The sequence below is a fragment of the Mastacembelus armatus genome, chromosome 10 (assembly GCF_900324485.2).
Source record: "Mastacembelus armatus chromosome 10, fMasArm1.2, whole genome shotgun sequence".
NCBI classification, from domain to species: Eukaryota; Metazoa; Chordata; class Actinopteri; order Synbranchiformes; family Mastacembelidae; genus Mastacembelus; species Mastacembelus armatus.
Window position 1 is genome coordinate 24,508,714 of NC_046642.1, and position 12,093 is coordinate 24,520,806.

At 39.4% G+C, this 12,093-nt stretch overlaps 1 protein-coding gene across 7 annotated transcripts in view; it reads left to right on the forward strand.

Annotated features, from left to right (window-relative positions):
* The first annotated feature begins 2,698 nt into the window (after nucleotides 1-2,698).
* LOC113144301 (mitogen-activated protein kinase kinase kinase kinase 4) overlaps nucleotides 2,699-12,093 on the forward strand; it is a 60,231-nt gene continuing 50,836 nt past the window's right edge. For 4 of the 7 annotated variants that reach the window (XM_026330233.2, XM_026330237.1, XM_026330234.2 and 1 more), the window contains exons 1-2: nucleotides 2,700-2,883; nucleotides 3,732-3,797. In XM_026330233.2, the coding sequence (XP_026186018.1) occupies nucleotides 2,797-2,883; nucleotides 3,732-3,797 (153 nt within the window). In that variant the 5' untranslated portion in view covers nucleotides 2,700-2,796. Of the gene's footprint in view, nucleotides 2,884-3,731; nucleotides 3,798-12,093 lie in introns of all 7 variants that reach the window. The other 3 variants (XM_026330236.1, XM_026330238.2, XM_026330239.2) reach the window with 1 other exon arrangement.

Sequence of the window (12,093 nt, forward strand, 5' to 3'; positions counted from 1 at the left end):
CCCATCTTCATGAAGTCTCACAGTCTGATTTATCTTGTTCAGGCCTTTTCTTACACTGTGGAGCCCAGTTGCATCATACACAACCCACATTAAAACTGAGAAAGCAGTGGTGTGTTACAGGTCCTTTTTTTAAAAAAAATGTATACAGTTAGTCTGCAGGAAAGTTGTATTTTGGGATCTGTATTTGGGTCTGTAACCTGCAGAGTCTGAATGCCCTTCTTCAGGAACAATTCCAGCCTCACAACCACAAACAGTACCGCATTCACACCGGGAAGTTTTCCAGTGCACACACAATCTTATCCATTAATAAGTGAGCAGCCCCACTGGAGAAGCTGGGGGTTAAAAGCTCTGGTCAAGGGCAATAGCTAAAGTCAAGCTCTACTGATTTACCTGCAGGATACTAAGTTAATTTTAAACACTGTATTTAAACAGCACAGGGGTGCCTTCAACACTTTCAGAATGTGGCATTGTACAGTGTTGTGATTTATTATGCATACTGATGAACCCTGCAGCCCTTAGATGATGATGACTCTCTTATGTGCATTTTTTTCAATAACAGGTTTGTCTGATTGAGTAGAAGTAGAAAAATAGAACTTGTCAGGTGATCTAACATTCGTATTCTTAATCGCTTGTCTTTAGTGTCAGTTAAAAATCTGGGACACTGCTTTTTAGATTTTTTGTGCCCAGTTGCAGGACCAGGATTTGTTGATGATCTTGTTTCTGCTTTTCTCCCTATCAACTGATCAAGGCAGATGGACACTCAACCTAAGCCCAGTTCTGCTGGAGGTTTCTTCCATTACAGGGAGTTTTTCGTCTCCACAGTTCCCAAGTCCTTATTCATGAGGAATTTGTTGGACTTGAGGTGATTTTATTGTGATTTGGTGCTACACATTTAAATTGAATTGAACTGAATCAGCCTTTCTGAGGACTTGAGATTTGTTCAATCTTCTCAGACCTGTTATTAAGCAGCTTTTTATCTTGCTGTCACCTTTCACCGAACATTGTCTCCCATTAACTGTTAACAGTTGAATAGTTTGAATGTTTTTGCATACCTGTGGTGAATCGGTCTGAATGTCTACAATATGACGTTTATATTTTTTTCCCTTTGTCTGTGATCTATATATCACTAATATAGTACTAAGCGCTGGTGTTTGCCGTCATGCATGAGTCTATGTGTTCATGCATGCAAGAGCCAGAAGGAAATGGTTTAGGTTGAATGTCAACTTCCTTTTGACACAGAATGACTTACAGTTTATGTTGCCTGTTTGCAAAGACACCGAAACACACATGGAAAGAAAGAAATTATAGAGAGAGTGAGACAAATGACCTCTGTCACGCCTCAATGTTCTTATTCAATTGTTTCACTGAAGCTGTCTTGTTTAGGTTGGATGCTGGTCCAGAAATGTGTGTGTTTGAGAGTTTGTGTATGCAGGCAGCTGACCCTCGTGTGAATAGGGCCACTTTGTGAGACCACAGTGAGCCCATTCTTCAGTGGGACGCAAACACACTTACACAACAACATTACACACTCACAGCCATTCTCCCTCTCTCACTCTGTCACATTCACTTACACACACAAATACACATACAGAGGGTGCAAGAGTCACTTGCCAGCTTTCTCTCATTCTCCTGACACTAACACACAGCAAATTCTTGCTTCCTCTGTTTCAGTCCAACACACAACACACACCCAGTGGCTATATATATGTCCCTCCATATAAAAATCCTTGCTGTGCTGACTTTTACTTACTGGTTCAAGCTACATGTCTTACACATGATTGCAAAAACTACAACAAATATGGAGTGAATAAACCTTGAAAGTAAACTTTTACTTTGTAGTAAGCTAACTGTGCACACTATCACTAAACACCCTTGCACTGTAGTTTCTATTGAGTAAAATGAAAGTAAAGACATCATCAAAGTTATATAAATGTATTAGCCTGCATTATTTGAATTGGCAAGTGCAGACTAATTAGCTGACTTAGCTCAAATTTTTGGCTCCGTGATAATGAGCACTGTGCCAGTGTTTCCAATAAATTCATGATGCTAAATCACACTGGTACTTGTGAGACTGAGTTGCCTACACGTTTTCAAATATGGTATGGGCTATATCCTGGAGAGTTCTGCGTCAAACACTCACTCATGGCCTGTTGGCATGCCCCAATTCCACCTGCATATACTCTGTAGTAGTCTGGTATACAGCAGCCTTCATGGTTTAAAATGCACCTACAAATGCTCACAGGACAAGGGTGAACTTTAAAGAGAAAATGAACGTCTGGGAAAAACCTTCAGGATAGTGACACTGAAAAGTCCCCTGCATTTGTTGTTAACTGGTTGTGTAATTTTTTTTATTAACAAACATTTATTTACAACAGAGTATAGTTTATAGGGTGAGATTGTTTTGTACCAGCTGCATTTCGATGTGCTTTGAAAAATGAATATTCTTTCTAATCCCTTTACTAGTTCACTGAAAAATCACTTTTAAAAGCAAAACTCTACAGTGTGAGGTAAGGTGCAGCATGATTTCCAATGTAAATAGAGGGTTTCAGTAATTCTATGCAGATTTACAATAGGTCGAGCTCTGCCTTCACTGTGACTGCGCATTTCTCACCCCTTCGGCTCAGTCAGGACAGTTACAAGAGTAAACCTGAAAATCACAAATTCTTGCTTTTTCCGCTTGGGTCTATTATTGTGAAAGGCGTGTCCGGAAGTGTGTGCTCTGCGCCGCTTGCTTGTCGCTGCTAGCTAAAGTTCAGCATGGATCCGACCCGTTAGTTTGTAGACCAGAATCCGTCCATGTCTGCCAATAATAAGCTCCTGACAGCAATGTCGAGAGAAAACACCACTCGGAGTTTGGACAACATCGACCTCGCTGCTTTGAGAGTAAGTGACGGTGTGTTTTCCTTTTCGGTGAAATGTAAACGCTGAGATGTGGAGGCTGTCATCGAAACTGGACGACTTTGGCTTGTACAACCAGTGTTCAAACACTGGTCTCTCGTGTGAAACACTGGAAACGCTAGTCTTTCCGTGTGAAACTGGTCTTTTACTGGTCTTTCACTGGTCCTTCACTGGTCTTTTACTGGTCTTTCCGTGTGAAACTGGTCAGTGTTTACACGCAGGCTTTTGCTTTGGTGACGAGCAACAAGTGTTCGAAATGCAAAGAGTCTTTAAACTGTGTTTATTCATAGTAAAACTAAGAACAACCAGCATTCAAAGTTAATGGCATGTTGTTGTTTTGACCTGGTTTCCGTAACTAATATCTAGGGTATGGCTTTATGCTGCTTTATGGGATTTTCCTGATATATTTCTCTAGTAGCTGTTTAATATAAGAAATGAAAATGTGCCTGTGTTGCAAGAGCCTTTATGTTGATGTAATGTCCTTTATTTCTCCTTTGACCACTCCAGAGTCAGTACAGTCATAACCTACAAAATACAGTTTTGAGGACTTTTCAGTGATTTTCAGCCTGTGTTTTCATTGCTTGTAGCTCACAATGTTATCCACTTTTGCAAAACCACTTCCTCAGTCTCTGTGTCAATATAACACTGCATTGTTCTGCTCTATTTGCCTTTAATACTAGAGTTATATAGCTGTTTGTCATAGTTATGCTTGGCACAAACCTTTTTTATTTTGAATTTGCTGAAATGTGCCATGGTCTGTACAGCCAGACCGTAACAGAACTCCTATCCAATCCTATTTTTACTTATTTGACCAACTTATTTTTGTTTTCTAGGATCCAGCAGGCATCTTTGAATTAGTGGAGGTCGTTGGCAATGGAACCTATGGTCAGGTGTACAAAGTGAGTACATAATACTTTTATGTCCATCTTTTCCATTTCAGTATGTGTTTGTTACACGTATGGAAGATCATAACCATGTTGCAGTCTGTGATACTGATGTTCAGTGCAATAACTAAGGTTTTACACATTAAATTGATTGAATCAAGTGAAACTGGGACAGGACATGGCATCTTTCAGCTATACTCCCCCTCTCAATGACAATCAGATTCCTACAGGCCTTCTGTCTTTCTTCAACCTTCTTTACCCTGTGTTGTGAAGATACAATCAAAATATTAGCCTTGTTTTCCATCTAGCAAAAGTTTTCAAATCACAGGTATTCATTTCCAAAAGTCAGCCATGTAGGAGCTCTTGGCAGCTAAGAGTCTGACACGGTGGGTGACACATACATTTGCACAAAGAGTGGGGCAAAGAGCAAACTCCTTTGTTCTGGTAACATTAGCAACTTAGCCTGGACACAATTTTGCCTTTGTATTAATATGATTTTAATTTGGGAATATTTCAAGTTTTGTGTCACATTAGCACCATCAGCCAATGCTAACTTTTGGCTGGAGACTGCCTTTTGTATCCTGACACACACAGACTTGGCATATTACAGCTTGTTACACATCACTTCTGGTAAAACTCGGTATATCTACTTTCAGTTAATTAGGAGTATAAAAAAAAATCTCACTTGACTGAAAAGTCCTGTGGTTCTTATAAAAACATACACATACCAGCATCGGCAGCAACTTTAAAGGGTCCTGGGTGGGGCTCACTTCCTTATCATAATATCTGTTTGTGTATGTGTGAGTGGTTTGTGGTTACAGAAGGTGTTTAGTCTTATTTAGGCTTGTGCAGCTGGTTGTGCTCTGTGTTCACATGCTTTTACTATACCACAAACCTTGTGTTACTATGCATGTATGAGTTAGTTTCAGTTTGGAGCATCAAAAGGGGTCCTTTTGGACAAATAGTGATTTTATAAATAGTGATGAACCTCATTAATGCAACCATAGTAAGATATAGAATGATGCCAGTAACATAGCCACACCCTATACATGCATATGAATTAAGAGATTAGAAGTAAAAAAGAAAGGTTGAAGAATGACTGAGGTTTGTGGATAATTGTATGTGAGACTGTAGATGAGTGAGCCTCAATGGCTGCTTGATTTCCTGAAAGAGGAAATGTTGCAAGAGATGCACAGGGCAGGGAGGTCCCCGTTGGCCATTACACAAGGGTAGAAATCACAAATTTCATCCAGTGACATACATTCACTGCTCTAACAGCGGAAAACTTCTAGTAGTAGTTTCATTTAGGTTACACATACTGTTGTATTGATTGTAGTGTTTTTCATGTCAAAGACCCACAAACAGAAGCAATGTAGACCACAGAACCTCATTTGATAATGATAGCTTGAAGAAGTTTAATCTGAAAGGATTTTTATTTTATAAAGTGAAGCTTTTCAGCACTTTGTACAATCCCAGTTTCTGATGAATACATGACTCCAATCCTCCTTTGATAGTTAAGTAGTTTCAACATACTGTATTTTCAGTAAAGTGCTTTTGAAGTGGGTTTCTCTGTCCACTATTGCAATAATGTTTTTCTGTCCATTATGTGCATTTGACATGGGGATTGTAATACCCATGATGCACTCACTGTCAGTATTTTGTTCTGCCTTATTAGAGGTGCTATAGGAAATGTAATTGTGTGTAATGCTAACAGGCAATTACGTGGACACTTTAAAGGCTGTGTAGATCTGTTTTCCCATTTGTATTTACATAGTGTGTGTGTGTGTGTGTGTGTGTGTGTGTGTGTGTGTGTGTGTGTGTGTGTGTGTGTGTGTGTGTGTGTGTGTGTGTGTGTGTGTGTGTGTGTGTGTGTGTGTGTGTGTGTGTTAGCAATGCAACGGGTCACATTATGGGAAGCAAAGCCAAGACAGGGTTTAAAAAACAATGAGTTGCACTTACACATAGAGTCACACAAAGACACAAAACCCAAAAGAAAACATTTGGTTGTGGATGGACATGTGCTGGAGATGCCGACAAAGGATCTTGATATTTCCTCAGTTCATTTATATGTGTTACATTTTCATTACACTGCATTTGAAACACTTACTAATGGAAACCCATCCTGGTTGCTCTGTTCTAACTGCAGCAGTGTGTCACGGTCACAGCTTTATAACAGGTACAAGTATTTATTGATGTACACTACACAAGGTCTGCAGACAATACCTGGAGAGAGTAGCACCATGTCAAAAGATAATTGATCAGTTTTGTTCCGAGGCAGCAAACAGACCACATGTCCCAAAGATATAGCTTTGTAAGTCAAATCTGTCATGTATTTTGAAACATTTAAATACAGGAAATTTATAGCATGCAGGCATAGGCAGAGGAAGTCCCTTTTTAAATTGTTGTTATACTTACAGAGTTGCTGACATCACTGTTAACAATGTTTGGTGCTAAATAAAGTACACATTCTTGAAGACAGTAAGACAGTTACATCAAATACACAGTTGTGCAGTTACCATCAGCACTTAAATTTATTTTTTACTGTATTTTTTTTATTTTAGTAAATACTTGTAGAAGGCAGCTGAATGCAAATGGTTGTGCAAATAATATGTAATAACATTTAAAGACAATAAACAGCAAACAAGTAGGGTTAGATATGGTTTACAGGTTTGATCCAGACTTTGCTGGATGTCACAGCATCTGAGCAACACAGAACCTCTGGAATATTCATAATGAAAAGCTGCTCTATGTATTCTGTGTGAAGAAATTAAAAATAGCATGCAGGTGATGTCGAGTGGAGAGAATTTAAGTGAAAACATGTTAGGCAGGACAGAAAGTTACGAACATGCGGTGCAACTTTGAAAAAGAGTGAGATTGGAGAGGCAGTGGAGGGAGATGCAAGTGTAGTCACTGTACAGTGTTTATATGCACATAGTTATTTGCAGTTTGTTGTATTTCCCTGTAAACCACGCTAATACACTATCTGTTTGGTACATTGGTTTGTAGTCCAACTTTGTTGCCATCCAGTTCTGCTCTTAATTGAAGCCTTACAGCTGACCTGCATCCAACATAGGATTTGATTGCTCAGCAATTGTGAAATTTTACCATGAGTCATTTTGAGCAGATTTTTTCTTTTAATCCACTAATTGCCAGTTCATAGTCTGATATCCTGTCAGTCAAATCCCTTTGTCAGGGGAAAGTGACCTCTGTTATGCTCACTTTGATTTTAATTCACTCTACCAGCCTTCGAGCAACAGGGTTTTCTGACATGCCAAGACGGCTTAGAAGAGATACAGAGTCATGTGGAGAGCTAACAGGTCTGGGGAAGACAGACCCATTCATCCAAATGGCTCCAGGACCTGAAAAGGGCTGCACAATGTATTGTTTCAGCATCGTTACTGCAATGTGCACATGTGCCCTAGTTACACTGCAGACTCTGTGCTGTCAAGTAAAGCAAATTAAGGCCAGAAACCTTACACATTACTGAGATTTGTTCAGCCAGTGTTTGCAACACTCTATATTGGTCAAGTCAAGTCAACTTTATTTATAAAGCACTTTACATACAGCAACCACCGACCAAAGTGCTGAACATAAGAAAAATCCAACTAGAATAAAATACCATAACAAGAATTGAAATACTAAAAATAATTAATATTAATAATAATTAATCAATATTAATAATAATTAAAATAGTTAATAAATAATTAAATAAATTAAAACATATAGCCACAACTAAACATGAATATAAACAACAACTCATGCCGGATCAAAAGCCAAGGAGAATAGGTGGGTCTTGAGAGCAGATTTAAAAGTGGGCAGTGAAGAGGCCTGTCTGATGTGAAATGGCAATGAATTGCAGAGTTTAGGAGCTGCAACGGAAAAAGCCCTATCCCCCCTGAGCTTCCGCTGTGTCCTCGGCACCTCCAGAAGCAGCTGCCCAGCCGATCTGAGCGGCTGGGAAGGAGAGTGCAAGTGTAGTAGCTCAGCGAGGTAGGGTGGGGCAAGTCCATTTAAAGACTTAAAAACAAATAAAAGAATCTTAAAATGAACTCTAAAATGAACAGGCAGCCAGTGCAGTGAGGATAACACAGGGATAATGTGCTCTTTCTTTCGTGTGCCAGTTAAAAGGCGTGCAGCAGCATTTTGCACCAGCTGTAGATGAGACAATGTGGACTGACTAACACCAACATATAGAGAGTTACAATAGTCCAACCGAGTTGTAATGAAAGCATGAATTAAAGTTGTGAAGAGATCTCTTGATAGAATGTTTTTTATCTTCGCTAAACGTCTCAGCTGAAAGAAACTGGATTTCACCACTGCACCGATCTGACTGTCCAGTCTAAGATCGTTATCTAACCTAAAACCCAGGTTTGTGACAACAGGCTTTCCAAATTGTGCCAGAGGGCCCAAGTCCACAGGAAAAGACCCACTGGTACCACCCGGACCAAAAATTATTACCTCCGTCTTATTTTCATTAAAATTTAAAAAGTTAACCGCCATCCAGGCTTTCACTTCTTCTAGGCAAACAACCAGAGTTTGTATGGAGTAGGCATCCTTGCGTTTTAGGGGCACATAAACCTGAGTGTCATCTGCATAACAATGGAAAGCAATTTTATGCTTTCTAAGAATGGAGCCAAGAGGCAGGAGATACAGAGAAAATAGCAAAGGCCCAATTATGGAGCCCTGCGGAACCCCACATGACAGTGTAGCATTGGAGGAACAAAAATCATTTAGCCTAACACAAAAAGTTCTCTGAGCCAGATACGATTTGAACCACTCCAAGGCAATTCCATGAGTGCCTACACAGTGCTCCAGACGAGATATTAAAATATTATGGTCTATTGTGTCGAACGCCGCTGTTAGGTCTAGAAGAACTAGAATCATATAGTCCCCTGAATCTATAGCCAGAAGGATGTCATTCAAAACCCTCAGTAATGCAGATTCTGTGCTATGAGAAGTCTTGAAACCAGACTGAAAAACTTCAAGCACATCGTTTTCATCTAAAAAAGTTTTCAGTTGAGTGTACACAATTTTCTCCAAAACTTTGACAGAAATGGAAGCTTGGAGCTAGGTCTAAAGCTAGATAGCACCATAGGGTCCAGGCTGGGTTTTTTGATCAATGGTTGCACTATTGCATGTTTAAACATATTAGGAACTACACCTGAGGACAGGCTGCCATTGATAATGGCCAGAACAGATGGTCCTATAATTCAAACCATATAATTGAAAAATATTTCAGCATTGAGGAAGAATTACAGCTCACTGTAAATGTAAATGTTGGCTACTGATTTGTTAGCTAGAAAATAAGAAAATAAGGCTAGTGAATCTGACTCCTTCTGATAGTCTGTACTGGAAGTTACACATGTGGACAAAATTGTTGGTACCCTTCCATTAAAGAAAGAAAAACCCACAATGGCCATTGAAATAACGTGAAACTGACTAAAGGAACAATAAATTAAAATTTACTGAGAATTAACTAATAAAAATCAGACATTGCTTTTGAATTGTGGATTTAGTCAGACTATTTAAAGGCTGAAAAGTAGTCACTGAGTATTCTACAAATACTCCACAATGACAACTTAAAAGAAGTTTGTTTGAAATCTTTGCAAATAGAAAATTAAAAAAAAATCACACGTACATAAGTATTCACATCCTTTGCTCAATATTTTATTGACACACCTTTGGCACCAATTACAGCCTCAAGTGTATGTTTGAGTATGATGGTACAAGCTAGGCACACCCCATCAGGGGCCTTTCTGTGTGGAGTTTGCATGTTCTCCCTGTGCTTGCGTGGGTTTTCTCCAGGTACTCCGGTTTCCTACCACAGTCCAAAACCATGTATGTCAGGTTGATTGGTGACTCTAAATTGACCATAGGAGTGAGTGTGAGTGTGTGAGGTTGTTTGTCTCTATGTGGCCCTGTGATGGACTGGTGACCTGTCCAGGGTGGACCCCTGCCTTTCACCCAAAGAGAGCTGGGATAGGCTCCAGCAGATCCTCATTTATCATTTATTTTATTTGTAAAGTCAGTACCATCCAAATTTAAATCCATATTTGACTGGTCTGCACCTTGGTGACACCATGTTGAAACATCAGGGCCTCAAGGACTATACCCAGCCATCAAACAGCTGGCTGCAATTCAGTTTCCAGAGTGAATCACTTACACTTCCCCCTTTCTTTCTTGGTTCACCACTGTCACTTCCCTTTTTGTTACCCACTTGCCATTTATATCTGAGTGGTGCTAACGGATCTTCTGATAAAATGTCCAAATATTGAGTTTTACCAACTACTAAGGTGTGTAGCAACCAAACTCAGCACTTCAGCTTCTGCTGCACAGCAAAAGTAGCTGGAGGGGTTTCAGTTTGAAATAGCTAACTTAAGAGGGTTTCTTTCAGTTAAAAATTTTGACTTGCTTCTTTATATTAAGATGAAAGATGGCTCAATTGTGCCAAGCATACTTATAACAACATCACGCAGTATTTGAAATTTGGAAATTTTAAATAAAAAAGTCTTATCTTGAAATAAATCTTTGTTCCAGAAAAACGCAGTGGTGGGTGAAGGGTTGAGCTGAGAGAAAGCAGAAGAGAGAGGGATAGGAAACATCCTCCAACATAGTTGCTGCATTTTTGCTTGTTCGAAGTCAGAAAGGGAGTGAGAGAGACAAAAGAAAAAAAGAGAGAGAGGAAAGTGAGAGAGTGTGTAAAGGCAGAGGAAGGAAGGCAGAGGTGAAAGGCAGCAAGACAGATGGGACAGGAGGAAGGAAGAGGGAGAGAGACAGATGAAAACTAGAGAAGGGAAAGCAGCCCCCCATGAGGCTTGGAGTTTGGTGTGTCTGTCTAGCACTCTGCAGCTTTCTAATGTGTGTGTACATGAGCTGGTGCAGAGCGGGGAGCCCTTGAGCCCCTGTGTATATGTGTGTGCTGCAGATTGTTCATAAGTAGCCCAGTTGAGAGTAAAATATTTCACATTTGTAAGTTGTGGTGGCAGCACAGTCAGCAGACACAATTGCATCTGAAGGGACAGGAAGGCCAGTTCCGTATTTATTACAGTTAGGCCAGTGACTGCTTTTTTGCCACAGTTCTTTGTAATTATGTCCCTGGCTAGGGGACAGACTCAAGGCCAGAGTGAACAAAGTGGGCAGTGAACCTGACACAGTACATCTTACAGTTAATATAAAAGTGTACTATACAGTATATCAGAAGAATATCAGCTCGATTGTTGTCTGAGAAGGATTGTGTTTCACAGTTAGCAGGTCTGTAGCATTTTCATTGAAAATTATTGTGAGACATCTGCATTCTACAGGTTGTTACCCTTCAATACTACAGGCTAAAATGATTACACCTTTATTCAGAAGGAGACTAGTTATATGGTGTGTCTCATCTGCAATAGCAATATAAGTTGTTACACATGTCCACAAGTGTCACATATACATATCAGAGTTTTATACAACACTTAAGAGTGACGGCATCCTGCCTCTTCAGAAATAAGAGGCCAAGAAAAAGTAGTTGCACAACACAGCAATGTTTTTAATGCTCGAGGTGAATTGTTACTGTCCTCTACTGACCACATTGATTAGCTAGCCAATTGTGTTAGTATCATCTGAACCACCTGAAATCTTTAGCTAGTGTTAGAAGAATTTGATTAGTATATTATAGCAAGTCATGATGTCACATTAGCTTGTGTAACTTCTCATTTAGCATTTTTTTCCCATCAGTTTTTCTGAGCAAATGACGTGTCATGCAGCAGACGTATAGTATGTGTCCACTCCAGCAGTGCTATTATAAACTGAAATTTTTGTATGTCTTGCAAAGGTAAACGATGACCTTTTGACCACAGGGAAAGAAGTTAATCTTCATAGTTTTGGGCCTTATGGGAAATAGTCCATTAAAGGCTGCTAAAAACAGATATTAAATACACAAAATCAGGTTATCGAGGTGTTGGGTAAGGTTGTTTCAAGGCTGGAAATTAGCTACAAATGTTAAGATTTTGAATGAGGTTTTCTTACTTCTGCAAATGCCAATGTTACTTCAGCTAACTGCGCTGCTGTAGTTTTATGACAAAAAAATTAAGTTAAATAGCCAGACAGTCCACTCATGTTCCATTGACGTTCCCCCCACAATGCACTGGATACCAATCACGTTACCATATACGGGAATGTGGTGAGGACAACGTAAAATGTTTTTTTTCTGGAAAAAAAAAAAAAAGTAGACAACATGGAAGGCATTCAAAACTAAAATTAAATGACACTACACTTCAAAAGTGTGAACATGCCTGAAAAAACATATTTTTTTAGGATAACAAGACAAAACAAC